Below are 21,637 nucleotides of genomic sequence, written 5' to 3' on the forward strand. Positions count from 1 at the left end.
ATGTGTGGCCAGCGACTGGAGAAGATTGTTGCTTTTTGGACGTTCGCTTTCGTAAGGATTGTTACTGGGCTTGCTGGAGAGGGAAGATCCGTGTGGAGAAAGGACTCCCACTTCAGCCCCGTGAGCGAAACACAGATGTTTTTATATGACACTTTCCCCAAAGATTTTCTCTGGGGGGTAGGGACAGGAGCATTCCAGGTGGAAGGCAGCTGGAGGAAGGACGGGAAGGGCTCGTCCATCTGGGACCGCTTCAGCCGCTCGGAGCTCAGGGACGCTGACAGTGCAGGCACCTCCAGTGACAGCTATGCCCTGTTGGACAAAGATCTGTCTGCTCTGCAGTTTTTGGGAGTTACTTTTTACCAGTTTTCAATTTCATGGTCAAGGCTCTTCCCCACTGGAGTGGTGGCAGCTCCCAATGAAAAAGGACTTCAGTATTATAACACCCTTATTGACTCCTTACTCTACAGGAACATCGCCCCCGTGGTTACACTGTACCACTGGGACCTGCCCCTGATGCTGCAAGAAAAATTCGGGGGATGGAAAAATGAATCTGTGATTGATATCTTCAATGACTATGCCACGTTTTGCTTCCAGACCTTTGGGGATCGTGTTAAATATTGGATTACAATCCACAATCCATATTTAGTTGCTTGGCATGGGTATGGCACAGGTATTCATGCTCCAGGAGAGAGAGGGAAAATAAGAACTGTCTACTCAGTAGGACACAATTTGATCAAGGTACAGTATAATAAGATTTTACAAACTGATCTTGCACTGCTCCGGGAAATAATAAGAGGAATTGGTCCTGTGATCAGTGTTTCTTTAAAAAATCACCTACTGTGAAAGCACCAACAAATAACCTTTAGCTAAGGCAGTCTTTCTATTAGCCCTCATTTTGATCTTATTTCTTGTCACAACAGCTGACTCAATAATTATTTATTTTAAAGTGCTTGTTTATTATTTTATTTAAATTAGTTTTTACATACAAATTCTAACTCTTAAAGAGCATTCTCTGTTCTTTACATTTAGTTAAACACATTTGGCCATCCTGAAATTATTATTCTATTAGTTTAAAAGGAAGTTCATTTGTATTTGCATATTGAATCAACTTTACTGGCCATAGAGTATGTATATGTCAGTGTGATTTGTTCTAGCTTAGTAAGATCATATTGCAAAATTTTTGCTTCTAAACTAGCAAGGTTGGCATGTCTTGGGTTTGGAAGAAAACAAATGTTCTCTTCAGTACTTGAGAGTTTCAAATTATTTCCATGATGTACAGTGTTTTTTGCATCTGCCGTGCTCACAGTACTTTACAGAGCTGGTCTCTATCCCATCTCTGCAGCCAATATAATTCCCTCTGCTGAGACTATTCTTAACTGTCCACAAAGAACATTTTTCTACAACTTGGCATACATCACACATGTAATTAACAAATAAATCTGAATGGGCTAATCCTACAGAAAGAAGTATACATGTGGGGAAAAAATTATTTGCCAGAGTAGTGAAAATATTCTGCAACTGACAAATTTTTGTATTTACCTCTGGCCTTGAACGTTCAGAACATCATTTTTCAAAAAAGTCACACTGCAGTCAATAGAAGTTTTACACACAGAAAGGTTGTCAAGCATCCTGAGTCACTAACTGATTTCAGACTTGGCAGAAGAATGATTTAACTATAAAGACTTGTGAAGCATCTCAAAGAAAACTGATGCCAAATTATTCTTTCTATTTTCAAGTGCTATTTTATATAATGCATGTAAAATATATATAAATTTGCAATATTTCTTGCCTTCATTTCTGAGTGTCACAATCAAATGTGGAGTACCAACTAGGCAGTCTCTGCACTTTCTGTAAAATCCATGTAAGCAGCACACCACACACAGGGAATGTTATTCCTCTGCCAAAGAATCAATTGGATTTTCCAGGAAGACAAGCACAGCTGGGTCTGATACACAAATTACTGACCTAATTTTCTTGTTCAATATTATTTGTCTCCAAGACTTGATTTGATAGTTGCTTCTTGATCTAGAGTATAAAATAAATCACTTGGATGGAAGAGTTAAGGAGACTTTCAGCAGCACATAATCCTTTAGCTACCATTTTATTATCCATGGGCAAAAATTATTCTCCTGTGTACCCTTCTTACAACTCCATGAGCATTATCTAAAGTATTAGCAGTTCTCTCCTATACTACTGTAAAATTTCTGAAGATTCTAGATTTGAGATCAATGAAAAATCTCAAATTTGTTGTAAAGTATTTGAGGAACTGGAGTTTTCTGGTTAGGGTTAGGGATGGAATGGAAACTCTTGAGTTACCAGTCGATATCAGTCAACTCTTCTTGTCTCTAGACATAATAATTTATTTCTCTTGATAAACTGTAATGCCAGCCAGCCATTCCACAGAAATCACATCTGGTACTGGATATTCAAAGCCAACTAGCCAGAATCTTTCTCAGAGATTTTTGTGCAAGTTTAAATGTCTGGTTCATTTTGCATTGTTGACAATACAGTATTAATAGAATGTATTGAGGCACAATCAGGATTCATGTGTTGTGAAATATCTCTCCTTTGAGAATCAAGAAAAATTACAAGATTCTCCCTTTAAAGAGATTTCACATGGGTTTTTATTTCATGACCAATATATACTGGTCTGTTTCTCAGGCATTGTATTATGGCTACATTCTAATTTCCCACTGCAAATGAAAACCATTATCCCAAAAATAAAAGATCAACCAAATGTCAGGTTTTGGCAGTGTGAGGCAAAGCCTGTTAAAGCTCTTGAAAAGATTGCCATTTATGTCATCAGCTTTAGGAAGAACCACACTCTTGTCCATGTCAAGGCTTCATTTTTGGACAGGGTGTTGACAGACCTGGTCCTCAATGCCACCCTGTGCACAAACCAGGTCCATCCATTAAATATACAGAGCAGGAAAAACAGGTCTGTAATGCTGAAATGAGGCTAATCTAGCCACCACACTGTTGCACAGCAATTTGCTGAAAATCATTCTCAAACCTTTTTGTAGTATCTTTGGAGAAATTAAATGAAGCTCTTGCATGAATCCTACTTTTAGTTTAATTTCCTTGTGTATGGTTGCAGTCATGGTGTTATCAGAATTAATCACTGTTTATATAAAGGAGTGCTTTTTTGTGATAAATCAATCATAACCTGAAGCCAAGTTTAATGGAATCACAAAAACAATATAACAAACCACAAACCTCAGCTTTTGTGTACCTTGAAAAGGCCTGGAGAAATTCCTCTTAGTTTTAAACTCATCAATTTTATTGCTTTCAAAAGCAATATAGTGTCTTAAAACCCAAATAATTGACTGGTATATCAAAAAGTTCATAGAATACCAGGTTGGAAGAGGGCCTCAAGGATCATCTCCATAATGAGATACATTTTAGAACTGATTAAAAATTATCTGCTTCCATGAATGAATTCATGTAAGTAACTAGGCAGATAATGATCATATTAGGGCTTTCCTACAAAAGTAGGGGTGGTCTGTCTTCATCCAGCCCCAGAGCTCTGTGTGTTGGCTGGCACAAGGCATTGCTGATGCTGAATCACCTCAATGCCCCAGACACATCTACTGAGAGACAGCCCTGCCTTTTTATGGGCCTTGCTATTCAAGATCTGTAAAGAGAGGTAGTGAATGCAGGATCAGAGGCTGATAAGCAGGGTGCTTAGGAGATCCACATTGGGAAAATAATTCAGAAGAAGAATTTCAAATGTGAGTTTTAAAAAATTTCAATTTAAAAAACTAATTTGCATGTTACTATGTTTTCTGTTCATACACAGAGGGTAATCATTGCCACTGACCATTTCAAAGGACTCAATACTACCTCTACACAAATTAATAGGGAATCTGAACTTTGATGCTTATTAATTGTAAATTGCTAAGGGATTCTCTTACATAAATCTCTCTTGAGAGATATGGCTCTAGGGTGGACACCAGAATCCTCTGTGCTTGTAAATATCTTTGCTGGAAGATTTTTCAAATAGTTGTAGCCATCAGTGATGATATAAAATTCAGCATTGATTCATAGTTTTCTGATTATTTGTTATTTTTAGGTTAGCTTTCTTAGATTTCTTGGTAATCATTAGGGAAAAGAGTATCCAAATGCAGGACAGTTAACATACAACAAATTATGATAGCAAAGCCTCAGTCCTTTATAACACCCTCTAAAGAAGTGCAGTCACCTGCACCTTGAGGTGTAGGTAATCCTTCACAAGGATTGAGAGTCAGTTTTCAAAAGAAAGGGTTTAGGTCTAATATACCTCTACTGACTATGGGGCATCTTTACCACAGACCAAAAAAAACTTTTAACAGAAATACACTTTCCAAATAAGCCACACAGCCCTGCCCTTCTTCTGAACTATAACATCATCATCATCAGACTATATTCTAGTTCTTCATGGTTTAAACACCAAACAAGTAAACAAAAGGCCCAATAATTTTATTATCATTTTTCAGTTCTAATTTTCCTAAATGTTCTTGATTTCCAGCAGACTAAAATAACTCCATATACCCCTGACATTGTTTTGTAATATTCATTGCTGTTCAAAGAAAAATTGCTTGACTAAAGTATCTTAAGGATTTGAAAGTATTGTTCTACTGAAAGCTCTTTGCATGTGCATATGTTAAATTATAGGATCAGAATTTCAAGGAGTATGAGAATGTTTCAAAAATAGAGAAGAACAAATACTGCTGTCTTCAGTTTATTAAGTTGACTTTTCTAGCCTTTTACAGGGTTAGTACTAACTGACATAGCACTCTCTGTGACTTTCAAGACTAGGGAATATTTTCTACATTTATACCAGGAAAATATGCTGAAATTAATGAGTCATACGTATCTAGAATAAATACCCAATATTGATCCTACTTTAACTGTGTATTTAGCCTTGACATTTGTCCTTGCTCTAACAAGGAAAGTGAAAGATTAGGGATTAAACTCTAACTGAAAAAAGATTAGTCAAGATTTACTGAAAATACCCAATTTGATGTATGATACAGCTTTTAAATTGATGTTTGTTTCATATCTGGTCTTAAAAAACAATTTCTATAAATCAGCTGATTCCATCAACAATAGTTTGCATTTCTATCTGTGAATGTTAAGCTTCTTTACAGATAATTAACAACTCAAATCAGATTTGTAGGCAACTATGTGTCTACTATGTCTGTAAAACCCTTACTGTAGATTGTGAGAAGTTTTCTACAGTAAGAGTTAATCCTCAGAATTCAGTCACCAGTGACACATACAAATTTGTATATGAGGATTTTATCTTGACTCATATTAAATGTACCTATTTATAATTGAGGTCCACTCCTCTAGAGTTTTACCTGAGTCTGTATCCTCTACCATACACATTCTTTTTAATAGGAGCTTTCTTTTCTTCTAATCACCTCCTGAAGATGTGTATGAATACAATGAGAGATTCTTGGCTTTTACATGTCAATATCATATTCTGATTAGCTGGGGGTTTGGCAATTTTTCTCCACTTCACCTAGAAAAGTGTGATTGCAATGATTTACCTGGTGCTATTGTCATGGTACTTGGCACTGTGCATCAGACAGCTGAGTGCAGGGCGGGTTTCTTGTTAAGCCAGTGCAGCCCTATGCCTCTAATTCAACAGTGGTGTCTGTGGGCTGTGTCTGCAGAAAAACTCTGCAAACCAGGTGAGAAAACCCTCGGGGCAGAGCACAGAGTGAGCCTGGCCCAGCAGCCTCCCAGGCTGGAGGAACTTTCAGGAGAGGACAGTGAGGGCAGCTGAGGAGATGGCACTGGCCACTTAAATTTTCTGATGAGGTTACTAAGAAATCAATTTTATAATACTTTAGTTCTACCTTGCAATTTGCCTCAAGTGTCCATTTTTGCTGTCTTCCCTCTTCAGCTACAGAAGCTGCATTTCAAAGGTTAGTGTCACTTTATCAGTATTTTCAAAGACAGACTTTGAACAAATGTTACGAGCATGACCTTAGAAACCATAAACAACTGACACACAAAATTTCACAAACTCCGATTCTTTGGTATCCCCCAGCTTAAACAAATACCTACCTGACATCAGGCCTTCTGGAGTTTTTTTTTTAAACTGTCAAGGCTGTGTGTTTCTAGATAAATTAACAGAAATTATTGTCAAAGGCAAGCAATGCTGTTTGGCTTAGAAATGATGACAATCTAAGTCAGCACTCAGTGTTTCACAATGTTTTTCTCTGGGTGCAAACTATTATTTTCTTTCCAGCTTAAGAGTGTAATGCCACACTCCAGGCATGAGGTAAACTCTGAGTTACTTGTCAACTCTTCAGCTGGGAGAGCCAGCTCCCCTCCCCTGTGTCACATCACCTGATGTGATTCACGCTGCAGTCCAGGGTCACTCCTCTCTGACCAGCCTGTCCTGTTTCCTTATAGGGCTTTGACAATGCCAGTGGCTCCTCAGCCTCCCATGTATTTCTGGTTTTGTGTAAGCTTTGTCTGCTGTATACCCTTATTTGAAGCTATTGTGACATGTAATAACAACACACTTACTAAAACATTATGAAAATAATAAAAGCAGTATTAAGATGTGATACAGTTCAGTGGCCATTTCAAAGAAGAAATTAACTAAAATCCTGAACAAAATTCTCACTCAGAGCTGTGAAAGTTGACATTTGGGTTCAAACGTCACAGCTGGGTCCTTTGCCCAAGTTTTTACATTTAAGGATTGTGCAAATATCAAAGCTTGAACACTTGCTCATATGACTAGGCCAAAATAAAACAACTAAATCCCAAGAAGAGGGATGGGGTGGATGTGGTTTGATCAGAGTAAGTCCAGGTAACCCTCAGAGCACCGAGCAGTTAGTAGCACAGAGTCACCACTGACAAATGAAATATCATATGAGATGCATCTTTGATGGAATAATTGTAAAGATGGTTTGAAATTTTAACCATATCAGGAATCACCGTTTGACAGAGAAAGACTGGCTAGATCCCAGAGTTCAAATCCCCTTGTTAGAGCTGTTCCCAAGTGTCTGTGTAACAGCAGCTCTTCTCATCCTTGCTGGGATCTCCCCTGAAATTTAGACATGTGTTGAAAGGCAAAAAAGCCACAGCCCTAAGGTGTCATAGGACACGAGTTACTGAGCATTGCCCTCTTCCCAAGGAGCCTTGCAGGGTGACAGTGATTGCCCATTAAACTGTGCAGGGTAATTCATGTGCCTTAACTGATGCTTCCATAGAAGCCTGCAGTGACTCAGATGGAGCTACCTGCCTCTCTGGCTGCCAACCCAGAGAGACTTGTTAGAGTTACAATTTAATGCTATTTTTCTCTCATCAGGCTCATGCAAAAGTTTGGCATACCTACAAAGAACACTTTGAACCCTACCAGAAGGGGATGATATCCATAGTGCTGGGATCCCACTGGATTGAGCCTAACAAATTGGAAGATGAGTTGGACATTTCTAAATGTCAGAAGTCCATGGAGAGAGTACTTGGATGGTTTGCTAAACCCATCCATGGGGATGGGGATTATCCAGAAGAACTGAAAAATGAATTCTTATTTCTGCCACACTTTACCGAAGATGAAAAAAACTACATCAAGGGAACAGCTGACTTCTTTGCATTTTCCTTCGGTCCTAGTAACTTTAAACCTCCAAACACTCTACTAAAAATGGGACAAAATTTGTCACTCAATTTGAGGGAAGTACTGAACTGGATTAAACTGGAATACAACAGTCCTCGAATCTTGATTGCAGAGAATGGCTGGTTCACTGACAGCCACGTGAAAACAGATGACACCACAGCCATCTACATGATGAAAAACTTCATTAATAAGGTTTTACAAGGTTTGTACAGAAATTACTTGTTGGATTTTTCAGAGAGCACTTTTGATTTTTTGATATTTAGCTCTGTAATAATTTAGTCCTTTTTTTTAAATGAGATAGTGGCAACAAAGTTAATCATTAATTATTTATACTGCATGAGTACAAGTCATGGATCAGGATCTACTGGTGCTAGGTGTTGTACAAACAGAAAAACCCATAGTCCCTGTCCCAGAAAGCTAAAGTCCAACATCTGCATTGGGTTAGGCTTGGTTAGGGTTAGGGCTTCCATACTGAAACTATTACTCCTGCAGGACTCTAAGATTCCACCTATAGTAGGTACAGAAAAGCCTTGAGATCTTCTGTGAATGTCACCCCTGCTGACATAGGGAGCTAAGTTAACTCCTGACTTTTCCTACCTTCAGCCCTTTGTTTCTGCCCCAGACCTTCCCCTTATTTTTCAGGGTGCTTTTCTCATCCTCACTCTAACAGTCAGGATCCTGACCTGTTTCTGCCTTTTCCTTTCACTGTCCCTGCAGACAATGCTACAAACATACTCTCACTCTGATCCACCAGATCTCTACCTGTCACCTGCCTAACTTTAAATTTTCTTTACATAAAGCATACATAAAATAATAATTTTGCCCCTACCCATTTAAACAGCCACAAATTCTCAGCATGCACCATCTCAAGTGCCACATCATCTTTTGCTCTGACAATTAAACTTACCCCCATATATTCAATATGTTTCTACAAACAAAAGTGTTCTCAGTTGTCACTTGCTCCCATTAGATGTCTGCTCCCATTTGTTCAACCTTCCTCAGTGCAGACATCAAGTACTCATCTTTACTTGCCAGGCCATTCTAGCTTATCTCTTTATCCTCTACATCATTCTCTGCCTCTGCATTTTGCAATGGGTATTTTCAGACATTTTTGTACTTTCTCCCATGATTTCTCTAATTTAGAAGTTGCCTTCTTCAAATATACTTGCCACTGTATTGCTTTGTTACATTTCCTCATCTCCTTTCCAGTATTCTGCTCTTGTCTATCAGCTTCCCATACACTCACATTGAAAGCTCTTGGGCTTTCTGATTTCATCTGGCAACTAGAAAAACATCCAGCCTGTGCTGCTGAGTACCTTGGAACTCTGCTGCATCAATACATGCACTGTGCAAAACTGCTTTCTTTGCAGCCTGGTGTGACTAGGGCAAGGAAGTTCAGTGGAAATACAGAATGATGCAAAATTATATGTCCAGAGAAAATGGAGCTAAATGATATTGGGAAAGAATAAACCAGAAAACTTAACCTTTATTCCTTGGCTTACTGGTGTGGTGGACTACATGTGCTAAAATATGACTTGTCCACCTGTCTGTGTCAAAATCCTCAGGTAGGCTGGACAAACCCTACTTGGTCACTGCTTTCCCTAGGTCATTCCAGCCCTTATAAGGTTAACATGAGGAGTTATCCAGTGTTATTTCCTAGCTTTAAGGTGGTGACAGGCAGTGAACATGACTGACCATGGAGTTTGGACTTTTCCTTGCAGGCTGCCAGCTGGCACGAGCCTGCAGGGGTGAAAAGCATTGTGGTTAGGTGGTGTCTGCTGAGCAGCTGCTCTGCAGGCCCTGCTGCCCTTCCTGAAGAGTCAGGGTCCACATCTGAGAAAGCAGTTGTGTTGTCATCCTTCTCATATATTACTTGTAAAAGATCATATGTAAATTCTGTTGCAAGAAGGACATTAAGATTGCCTGAAGAAATCAGCATGCACTGCAGCCATTTTGTAACTAAATCAGTCTCTGAGTTGCTCTACCCTACTTCTCTAAAGTCATTAACAGTCCCATGCCAGCAAAATAAATTTTTCAATTTACAAGCTGAGTAGACATTCCCATGAGCTTGCAGACATATTTCAAATAAAGGTGGGGAGTTTTAGCTTCATGACAAAGTTACAAACCAGATCAACTGTTGCTCCCTTTATTTTGACTCATGATTCTCTAATTTACTGGTATTATTGTACTGGCAAATTGTCAAATGCAACTTCAAACATGGATGTGGTATAATATTTCTTGTTTGGTCAGAGCAGAATTAAAAAATCCTACAGTAATTTAATTTCTTAAGGACACCTTAATTTCTTAGTGACACCTTTTTTTTTAGTAAATAAAGACTAAGATATATACATCAGTTTTGCAAGGAATTACAGTGGGTCAATACAAACATTGAGAAGACACACAAGATTTTCAAAATCAATAGCCCTTTCTCATAAATATCCCTTATATATGTTAGAGTAATGAATACAGGACTCATGGATGTTACCTTCTCTTTTGCAGCTATTAAATATGACAACATAGATGTGTTTGGTTACACAGCCTGGTCCCTCCTTGATGGCTTTGAATGGCAGCATGCTTACAACATCAGGCGTGGATTATTTTATGTAGATTTCAAAAGCAAAAAAAGGGAAAGGATTCCCAAGTCATCTGCACTTTATTATAAACAAATCATACAAGAAAATGGCTTCTTCCCAAAGGATTCCACCCCAAACTTGCAAGCTCAGTTCTCCTGTGACTTCTCCTGGGGTATCACCGAGTCTGTTCTCAAGGTAAGCATAAAATATTAAGCGGATCGCTGGCAACAGAGTGACCAGCAGCTCCCTGAACAAATGACCATACACAGCACCTTGCATTCCAGAATTCCAATGCACACTGCCAACAGAAGTTAAGTCATAATTGCATTGGTCCAATTTCCTGTGTTTCCAGGTTTTCAGGTGAGCTGGGCACAGAGTGCTGGCTACTGCTGCAGCAGCAGGCCCTGCTGCAGGAGCCCTTCCAAGCGTGGCCCTCCCTCTGCTTGTGTCTCCATGTGGCAGATCAGATGAGGAAATTCAAACCAAGAAGTTGATCCAACCAATTGTTATTGGGTTATTTTTCAACCAGGAGTTTCAAAATCCAGTTTGCAGTGTGGCCATAGGGATGCTTGTGAAGGTCTGATGGAGAGAGTGACAAAGGGCAGGGACAAGGTGATTATGCTGGTGGCAGCAGACAGATCTGCAGGCTCCAGGTCTTGTCTACAGCAGAAACACATTCCTGGGTTAGGCCTGGCTCTGAGTGCCACTCAGACAAGTGGGTAAGAAGCCATTCTTTAAAAAGATACATAGCACAGGTGAATATAACCAGCCCTGAGGTTTTACCATCTGAGCTCACATTAGAAAACAGGTCATACAACCTTTTGTCCAAACCGGCTCCCACAGGACCTATTTATACTTTATTTGTCATCTATTTCTGCTTCAAACTTAGTAAATAAGCTAACTGTATATATGGATAGTGTTGGGATACCCTTCTTGTCATTGCACACCGACAGTTGCATGACAAATATCAGCTTCAAAAGATAACAACAAAATCCCATAATTTAACCTATTGACTGACAACCGTAGGGGAAGAAAAAGTTAAGCTTGTATATATCTTGTTAATATGCAGCACAAAAAAATACAACATATCCTTTGAAAAAAAAGCAATCTAAATATTTTAAACTTTACTTTGAAACTTAGAAAAAGCATTTAAAAATTGGAATATTAAAAAAATGTTTTATTCTGAACTTTTTTAACTATAGGAAATAGAAAAGATATAACTAAATGCTACAAGCTGTTCGTGTCAGATAAGTATGCCTCAATTTCACAAGGTTGAGCACAGCAGCAGTGCCAAAATAATCCGTGCCTGCCTCTGGTGCTTGTTCTCACCAGCTGCTCTCCAGGCAGCTGGCTGAGAACTGCTGTGTGCATGACCAGAGTGAACTTGATCAGGGAGAGCCATCTCTGTGAAAACATGTCATGTAGGCTGGTGGCAGGACAAATGCCCGTGTGTAATTGAAAAAAGTGCAATTTTGATGTTTTTCATAGGGAAAGAAATGATAAGATGGCCACTAGCACATAGCCCATATAGGTGAGTTGGTTATTCTCTTTCCCCTGGAGCATTTAAGCCGGGCCTTCTGACATCCACCACTAATCGACAGCTAAACACAGGCAGAAATGCAAATTACAAGCAGATATTACGTTCATTAAATTAAAACCCATTGTAACATATTTTTATTTTCACAGGCAGAATCAGCAGCTTCCTCACCACAGTTCTGTGATTCCAGCTTGTACCTCTGGAATGTCACAGGAGATGGGCTTCTGCACAAAGTTGAAGGGGTAAAGCTAAAAACCCGACCAGCACAGTGCACAGATTTTGTCAGTATTAAAAAGCAACTGGATCTCCTAGAAAAAATGAAAGTCACCCATTACAGATTTGCACTTGACTGGTCACTAATTTTACCCAACGGAGATTTGTCAGTGGTCAACAGGCAAGTTCTTAGGTATTACAGATGTGTGATTAGTGAAGCTCTGAAACTGAACATTCAGTCCATGGTCACCTTGTATTATCCAACTCACACCTACCTGGGCCTGCCGGGTCCTTTGCTGCAGACAGGAGGATGGTTGAACCAATCCACGGCCCACGCTTTTCAAGAGTACGCAGCTTTGTGCTTTAGGGAGCTTGGTGATTTGGTTAAACTGTGGATTACAATAAACGAGCCAAACCAGCTAAGCAATGTCTACAAGAGGAGCAGCAATGACACCTATCGGGCAGCACACAATTTGTTACTAGCACACGCCATGGCCTGGAGAACGTACGACGAGCGGTACCGGCCCTCTCAGTACGGCAAAGTGTCCCTGTCCCTGCATTCCGACTGGGCTGAGCCTGCCAACCCCTTCTTTGAATCTCACTCAAAAGCTGCCAACAGGTTTCTTCAGTTTGAAATAGGCTGGTTTGCCAATCCCATATTTAAGACTGGGGACTATCCAGCTACCATGAGGGAATACATCACCTTTAAAAACAGAAAAGGCCTTTCATATACTTTGTTGCCATCTTTCACAAGTGAGGAAAAGCAGCTTGTCAAAGGTGCGGCTGACTTTTATGCACTGAATCATTTCACCACCAGATTTGTGATTGATGAGCCTCAGAATGGAAGCCAGCATGAATTTGATTGTGACATTCAATTTCTGCAGGATATCACCTGCCTGAGCTCCCCTTCTCGTCTGGCAGTGGTGCCCTGGGGAATGCGCAAAGTTCTCAGGTGGATCAAAAAAACTTACGGTGACATTGACATTTATATCACAGCAAATGGAATAGATGACCCGTCCTTGGACAATGATGAGCTTCGGAATTATTACTTGGACAAATACATACAAGAGGTTTTAAAAGGTGAGTACATGACAGATTCAAGTTCCCCAGGGCCATTTCCATGGCTCAGAGCCAGGCACAGCTAAGTCTCACCCTGGACAGAGCGAGCAGTCCTGGCTCAGATGCAGGAGCCAGTGGCACTGAGCCCCCTGAGGGGCCCAACTCTGCAGCCACACTCAGGGCAGCTATGACACAAAGGAATGGCATCAAGTGCCTTGCACAAAATGCAGCTACAGCTGCCTCCAGTTTAAACCATGAGAGAAGCTCTCTGGGCATGCACATACAGCAGAGTAGTTACTCAGAAATTATTAGGAAGTGGCACTTCAGCCCAACAACTCCCAAGAAATAAAGTTTCTACTCCCCAAAGAAAGGCAGAGCCTCCTTGCTTGCTGAACTAGTCATTGGACAGGAAAGTGCAAGCAAATCCACAGCAACCTAGGGGGACATACAGAAGAAATACAGCAGGGCACCAGCAGCACCAGCTGCTGTTGAAGGGAGAGTCCAACTCTGGTTCTTGTTCCACTCCTTGTTTTCTCCTGGGCACATATGGAAATCTACTTGTTCACTTTAGAGAAAAACTAGTATAAGTTATGGAGGTAGAGGACAAAACCATTCAAGGCAATGATCTTCAGCAGTAGCTTATTGTATGAGAAATGCTGCAGGGACCTCACCCCTCCCCTCCCTCTTCCCCCAACCAATCATTAAAGAAAAGCAGTGGGACACAGGCTACCAGCAAGGCCTTGGTTCCTGACCCATACAGGCAAAATGAGATGTGCAATACATCCCTGCCCTCACTGTTCCCTACTGGTGAGCATTAGACAGATCCTGATCAGGACATGGGGGGTTCAAAAGCTTTTCTGAGGTAACTGACATCACAGTCTAGGGATCCTGGTTTCTCCTCTCGAGGAGTTAATAAAAATGAGACAAATCTTACTCATGGCTAAGCATGCCTTAAGATTACTTTTAGACACCAAGAAAAAAGTGTTCTCTCTCCAGTGCTTAGCCTTCTTAGTTACTACAGGACTAATGTAGTGATGATTATGAGCATTTACTGATTTATTTTCCATGCTAATTTCATACTGCAAACAAAACAATACAGTACTAAAGGAATTAAGTTATTAAATGTTTACATGTTCTTAGTCTGGGTCACATTCCCAACTATGCTCACTGATTGCACATGACTTCAAGGCCTGCTATTCTTAAGTATTCTCACCCAGCACTTGGGTGCAGCAGTGTAACACAGAGCCATGCATGCTGAGGGATGAGCAGCTGAGCTTGGAGCAGGGCAGGAATTCTTGGAAAGCTGCTCTCATGGCACTTATGGGCAGCTGCTCCCAAGTCATTGCAGCTGGCTCCAGTTAAGAGCAGCATCTAGCTTTTCCCAGAACAGAACAAACTCCCAGCTCCAACCCTGTACAAATCCAGTTTTCATGGGGTAGGTCCAAAATTTTAAGGACTTTTTAAAACAGTAATGCACTGTTCCTATGTAATTGAGACAACTGAGTATTAAAAGCAGAAAATATTTTATGAAGTACACTTTTCAAATTTCTAACAATTTGAAATCTCAAATCTTACCAGAAAGTATGCAGGTCTTACTGGAAATGTAAGCTTTTATTAACACTTTGTTTTGGTTTCTTTTCCTTCTCAGCCTACTACATTGACAAAGTCAAGATTAAAGGCTACTATGCGTTTAAGCTGAGTGAAGAAAAATCTAAGCCCAGATTTGGATTCTTCACTTCAGATTCAAAAGAAAAGCCTTCAGTAAGATTTTACAACAGCCTGATAAGCAACAATGGCTTCCCTGCTGACCACTCAGTCTGTGGCCCCTCTAGCCACGAAAAGCAGTGTAGCTTCTGCTTGTTTGTTTCTCAGAAGAAGCCATTAATATTCTTTGCCTGCTGCCTCTTCTCTACCCTCAGTTTGCTTTTAGCTATTATTTTTTTTCACAAAAGAAAGAGAAGGAAACGTTTTAAGGCAAAAAGCATCAAATGCATCTGTGTCGCATTTTAGAAGGGGGCACAAGCCCACTTTCAGTGAGATCCATCACTGCATTCTACAGTGGACAATACCACTCAGACAACTGTGGAAAAACACTGAGTCACTCCAGCCACACACACCAGCATTTCATTCAAAAACAAAGTAATCACATCCACAGGAAGAGCCACAGCACTTGTTTCTGGTGAAACTACTTTTATCCACCTACTCTACCTATAAGACAACTTCATCTGTTAAAAAAAAAATTATGACCCTCCTGTGCCTTGGAATAACCTTTAAAACAGCTTTACTTGCAAAGAGCAACTTTTGAGAACTGATAGGCACCTTTCTACGTCTTGTGATGTGTATTCATGTTATGAGTGTTGTTCAGCATGAAACTGAAGCTGTTAGGGTTTAGAAGTGTTATTAAACCCCACAAACCTTCAACCAAGTACAACACCAGGAATGAAACGCACCAGGCCAGTTTCTGAAGATACCCCAAAAGAACAAAACCAACTTAACTCCATTATTGACCAAGAGATGGCCCTTACAGATTGGGTGAAGTAGTTTTAAGCAAATGTAACTGAAGACAAAACCATATGCAATCACTATTTTTCATCTCCAAAATGGGGCAGCCATAAAATTTTTACTAGCAGAGAACATCTAAATAAATAGGAACTATTAACCCACTCAATAGAGTGATAATTGTAAATTGCACTTGTCATTATACAAGTGGATCTTTGGGCAGTTTTTGGAATTTTTTAACATGTGGGATGCTTTAGCAACTTGTCGCCAAGTATGTTTCTGCACTATCCCAGTATTTTATATACTTTTTCCAAACTGAATGGACCAAGTGACAATGTGGATTTTACTACTGCACAGAAATAGTACAACCACCCAGTTAGATGTTGCTACATAGCAAGATTAGCAGTGAAGAAACCAAGATGTATCCCCAGATAACAAATCACTGCTGGTGAAACTCAACAATACACTCTGATTGAGCTTTGAGGTCAAGTCCCTTGTTTTCTTAAGTGAGCAATAAAAATAAAGCATTGTATTTTCAGACAATTGCTTCTATCTATGTATTTAGTTTAAATGGTCTTACAAATCTTGTTCTACTGATTTCAGTTGTTTTTCATCTACTTCAGATTCTGTCACCAAAAGTCTGAGGCTTGAGAAAAGATGTGAAAGAACACTGGTCTCACCTGTGAGAAAAATGCTTTTATTATTTCTTAATGCTGTGATTCAAAAATGCCACTTCATGACTTTGTCACAGAAAGATCATGGTAGCACAGCCTACACATTGCCCCTACCAGTCTCTGAGCACATTCATTCCGTCTGAATGAAGTCCCATGGTTTGAAAACACATTGGCAGGGGGGACCCACTGTGCAATCTGCTTCTCTATAAGCCATCAGGTTCATGCAATCACCATTTAGTTCTTAAAAAAAACCCAAACAAACTCAAGATAGGAAATATAGTTTATTCTAGTAAGCCTCCAAGGGTATCATCACCTTGTACCAGCTGGAATAGCTGGACAATGTCTCACGGTAAATATCGCTGGGGGTCCAGACAGCTGTAAATAAAACATAGAGAGCTTTTAGAAAGAGTTTAGCAGTGCAAATGTGAAACTGAACGTTTATAACCCTTTGATGTTTATTAATCTGATGATTTTAATGCAAGACAGATATTAATAGTTTAAAGAATTTGATTTTACACAGACAAGATTAGTTAAAGATGCCTTCAAGCACAACAGCTCAACTGCTCAACAAATGCAGTAAGTTGCTCCCTCTCTCAAGACACTTGGAACAATACTAAAAGTTATTTTTTCAGAGGCTTGCAAATGCTTGGTATCTGGAGGATGATTGATTAAAAAAGGGTTTATGAAACTCACTTCATCTACATCCTGCCTCAAGCTTAGGCACACAGCACAGAATTTATTGCAAGTCAGACTGTCTCATCCTGCACAGATGTTTTGTACTGTGTAAGGAACTACACACAGCTGAATGAATCAAATTCCTTTAGCAGTTACAATTCCTAAATTATCCCCAAATGCTCATACTCCACTTCAGTAACAATGCCCATGGACAATGTAAATAGTTGTCCTTGTTAAACTGACCTGTTTACCAGCATTTACCTACTAACTGCTCAGAAGGCCTTTACAGATAAACTGGGCCCTGTCCACCACTTTAGTGAGGGCAGTGTCCAACCAGCAGGAACATGAGTTTGAGATCTTCTCTGTAAATCAGTCTATTAGGCCAGGACTGCTGTTTTTAAATTCTAAGCTAGCACTGCAGCTTGCATTCACAATGCAGAGTACAGCACTGCAGAGGCAAGTTTTCTCCATACAGCAGCAAAATGCCAAATTGATGAAAGATGGAAAACTGCTGTTGAAAGACCTCCCAAAACTCAAGTTTTATGATGCATCTTACGACATGTTTTACAAACAAAATTTCATCCCTATTGGGAACCTGTTTAACCATGGCCATGTTGAAATAGATAAAGCTTGTCAAGTCCCCATCTCTACACAGAAGATGTACACAGTGTATTAAGATGATACCAACCTGTGAGTTTTACTCATCTGCCTGCTGCACTGTTCCCTTCTCAGAAACGTAGATACCATCCAAGAATTTCCTGATATCTTTGTTCTTGACTGTGGTGGCTTGCTGGATCAAAGCAGCTGCAGACAAAGTGAGACCATTAGCACAAAGCCTAAAGGTCGAACCCAACATGCAGCCTTTGTTTATGCTCCAGTATTTCATCTAACAAACAGGACTGTCACCTAGAGACAGGAATTACCAACTTTAAATCCTCTAAGGTCTAATGAAAATAGGATGCATTTCACTGAGCCCAACTCAGGGCAGTGGCACTTCATTACTGCACACATGTACAACTGAAAAGCTGAAAAGTTTGGTGCCAAAAAGGCCGTAAGTGCTGACCTGAAGAAGGTTCTGCAGAATTATAAAAACACCTTTAAGCTTAGAAAGAGTAAGGAACTATGAAAAGCAATTACAATGACTAGAGCAAAAAGAAAATCTGTGCTGTTGTTTACCTCAGGGTTTGAGGTAAAGAGTTTGCTAAGCTGCCATCTTCAGATAAAAGTTTCCATACAATTTTACACACATCTACTTTCACAAACCTGAATTGGAGACCAGCTCAATGTCATTCCCTTCAAGGATCAGCTCATCTTTCTGGGCCTGAGATACTGCACAGGTAACACCTATGGAAAGGCAAACACATAATCCACACTGTTAAAGGTGTTAAGTGTATTAAAGAAACAATATTAATGTCCTGTCCCAATTTACATATCTAGATACTAGTATTCACAACAGTAATTAGCTTCTATGACTTTGTTAAAGAGAGTCCCTCAAATCCATTCCAGGGCTGTCCTCCCTCACAATTTCAATTAAAGATTAGTGCAAGTCATGCTCTGGAGTGAATAAAGTTATACTCCTGCTTACCCCTTATTACATTAGAGCATCAATCACCAACACTGTGTACAAGCCAGCACTTTGCCAGCACGGTGTGCCATCTCCCACAGGCTCGTGCTCATTAAGGCAACACTGGAGTCAGCAATCGCAGAACAATCAAGGCCATTAAAAACCACCTGCCCCCTGTCATGTCATGCACTGTGTTGACACTGGCAATGGTGCAAATACTCACAAGGAGTAAACACGATGGCATTCAAGAATCTGACAGGAAACTTGAATTTTTAAGGGGAGCAACATACGTTTTCAGTTTCATCTACTTAATCAACAGATACCAGATTTTAAGCCAGCCTATTACTAACAGTAAATGCGGACTTTAAAAAAAACCAAATACAATAACCATACCCACCCTTAATAACCCACAGTAAATCAAAAACCCTGTAACTCTGCTGCACTGTTATCTACCAGTGTTTTGGGACAAGTTCTGATGCATTCCTCTACAGTCACCCCAAAACATCATCAGTCACATCAAATGTCCTTACCCATACCCTCGCCAGAAATGGAATTAGAAAAAACCAAATGGCTAAGGGATGTCTTTCCTACAGTCTTTGTGTAACTCTGTTTATGACGTTTTGTTGCCTCCTTTCAGAAGTTTAGCGAGGTCCATCAAGTGCCTGCTTTTCTGTTAGACATTTTACTGAAACTCCAAGTGTGCAAGATGTAAAAACAGCTAATAAGATGATAATTTTTAAGTTTATTGTGAATGTTCCTAGATAATTCAAACTAGAACACCCTAAAGACCAAAACTACAATGTGGTATGAAACCAGTTCCTGTGCAGTGTTTTAAAACAGAAATGCAAATCTAACACTAAGCAGCTGCCAGGTATCAACAGTGTTAAGATCTCCCAGCGATTGAAGTAAATCCTTGTACTACATCTCTTGTACTACAGTAACTAACTCCAGACTGGTTGTTAGCTAACTCTCACTAGTAAAACTACAGAGGCATTATTAATAATAAACGTGAACAGTGGCAATGGTATCATAAGAAGATTACATCAATTCAGACAAGCACAGGCTGCTCCAACAATTATTCATCCTCTTTCCTTCTCAGTGGCAGAGCCCAAAGCAAGCAGCTTGGAAAGCCTAGCTAGAAGCAGCAGGATCCACCTGCAGAGAGGCTCACCTGGCCTCATCCTCACTCTGCGGATGTACTTCTCCCCCAGGAAGTTGCGGATCTCCACCAGCGAGCCGTTCTCCTGGATCACCACGTTGATGGGGAAGTGAGCGTACACCGAGCGCATCTTGTAGCGGAAGCCCTGGGCAGGGACACAAGCGCACACTGAAACAGCCCCACAGGCAGAATGTGTGCCAGGCTGCCAGGGAAACAGCCCAGGAGCAGCAACAGCTCCTGGAAAAGGGCCCCAGAGACATTCATCCTCTCCTCCACCCCCAGAACCTGCCTGACAGCGAAGGCAAGACAAAAAGCACAAGGAGAAAGCAGCTGCATCCTGGATGCTTAGCAGGGCTCTCCCTCCATAAAGGAAAAGGCCCTCACTGCAAGTAACAACAGGGCAGCAGTGATCTGGCTCCCAACACAACTTACCAGAGTGACCCCCTTGATCATGTTCTGTACATGGCTGCAAATCGTGCGAACTGTGGCCAGCTCCTTTCTGTTACCCCACCACTTGTCGACACGCAGCTGCATCAAAAATCACATTGACAAAGCTTTCAGCTCACTTCCAAACCAGCAACAAAACAACTTCGTGAAAAACCAAATGTGGAACAAAACTTTCAGATAAACTACGTAAAGCCCACCGAACAAAAACACAGAACTGTTTTGTTTATTTGACAGACTACTTACTAAAGGCCCACCTGGTTCCTCTTTTAAATCCTAACCTGAGACATGGGAGAAACGTTTGTTTTCTTCAGGTCTTGCCACTAACAAGTCTTCAAAAGAGCTGGGGTAGATAAATATACAATCTTGAGCTAAAGGATGCATTAGCAATTGCTAAGCATATTGTTCTAAAGTCTGCCTCTTATGCACAACCAACTTAAACACTCTGTGAGGATCCACTGTTTTAATGAAACACTCGATCTTTGTGAAACGGTAGCTGAAATCAGTCACTCTTGATATTTTCTTATACTTTTCGAGACAATATGAAAAATCATGCACTTATTTATCTCTCCTCTCCTAATATAACTTGCAGTTTGTGGAAATCCAAAAAAATTATTTTTCTCCTCTCAAAGAGCCAGTCTGTAGAACAGCATACAGTAACCAACCCCTTTCCCTGTAACTGTCACTACAGAATAATGCAATCTACGTATTCACCCCCACAGCGCCTGAGGCGGCGCCACGCTTCCACCAGACCAACCTCTCTCAGAAAACACAGCAATAAGCAAAACCTACCTAACAAGTCACCGCTGCTGAACATTTTTGGTCACTCTCCTCCACCACCAAGAAGTTTTTAAACCAACTATAAAGCTCCCGCCTGTCTCCGGGCAGCGAAACGACCTGTGCAGCACCCACCTTCTTGTGCTTCTTCCCCAGGAGGGACAGCTCCACGTTGATGTGGTTGAAATCCCTCCTCAAGGTTCCTCGGGGCCCCTTCACGATGACCGTCCGGCCCTTCAGCGAAACTCCCACTGCGGACCAAAGGCGGACACGCGTTACGGGCTGCGGGGGCGGCCCGGCCGGCGCCTCCCGCCCGCGGCGCGGACTGACCTTGCTCGGGGATGTCCACAGTCTGGTTGCTGAGGATGGTCTTCATCCTGCGGGAGACAACGACAAACGCTGGAGACCCTCGCCCTTGTGCCCGCCGGGGCGCCGCCCGCTCCTCCCCTGCACGACCCGACGCCCCCTCCGCGCTGTCACCGCCGGGCTCCGCTCCCCGCGGCGGCGCCTCCCACCCGGGCCCGGAGCGCGGCGGCCTCAGCGGGGCCTTGCCGGGAAGGCGCCGCCCCGGGGCCCTCTCGCGCAGGGCGCGGGACAGGAGGCGCCGGCGGGGCTCGGTACCGCCCTGGGGGGCTGCCCGTGCGCGGACGGGGCGCTGGGGAGCCGAACGCCGCGGATGGTCCCGGATTGTCCCGGAGATCCCGGGCGATCCCGGGGCGCCGCCAGCCCTCACCTTGCAGCGCACAGAGCCAAAAGAGACAGCGCATGACGTCATCACGTATTTGTAGCCTCTCCGGGTTCGTGACGTCATCGCGCAGAGGAAAGCCGTCCGATAGGCAAGAGTA

At 41.4% G+C, this 21,637-nt stretch overlaps 2 protein-coding genes across 2 annotated transcripts; one reads left to right on the forward strand and one right to left on the reverse strand.

The window, feature by feature from the left end:
- KLB (klotho beta) lies at positions 1-15,010 on the forward strand. The gene is made up of 5 exons (XM_054295893.1): positions 1-738; positions 7,313-7,820; positions 10,118-10,386; positions 11,878-13,021; positions 14,649-15,010. The coding sequence occupies exons 1-5, from the start codon at positions 1-3 to the stop codon at positions 15,008-15,010; spliced, it is 3,021 nt and encodes a 1,006-aa protein (XP_054151868.1).
- A 1,425-nt stretch (positions 15,011-16,435) lies between these two features.
- RPL9 (ribosomal protein L9) lies at positions 16,436-21,573 on the reverse strand. The gene is made up of 8 exons (XM_054293875.1): positions 21,526-21,573; positions 21,123-21,169; positions 20,928-21,043; positions 20,004-20,099; positions 19,584-19,716; positions 18,112-18,192; positions 17,537-17,652; positions 16,436-16,548 (listed from the first exon to the last, which is right to left on the reverse strand). Exons 2-7 carry the CDS (start codon positions 21,166-21,168, stop codon positions 17,546-17,548), a joined length of 579 nt encoding a protein of 192 aa, XP_054149850.1. The 5' UTR covers position 21,169; positions 21,526-21,573; the 3' UTR covers positions 16,436-16,548; positions 17,537-17,545.
- Between the last annotated feature and the right edge of the window lie 64 nt (positions 21,574-21,637).

Source organism: Melozone crissalis, unplaced genomic scaffold (genome assembly GCF_028551555.1).
Source record: "Melozone crissalis strain CALT ecotype California unplaced genomic scaffold, PUWL_Pcris_2 ptg000006l_1, whole genome shotgun sequence".
NCBI lineage: Eukaryota > Metazoa > Chordata > Aves > Passeriformes > Passerellidae > Melozone > Melozone crissalis.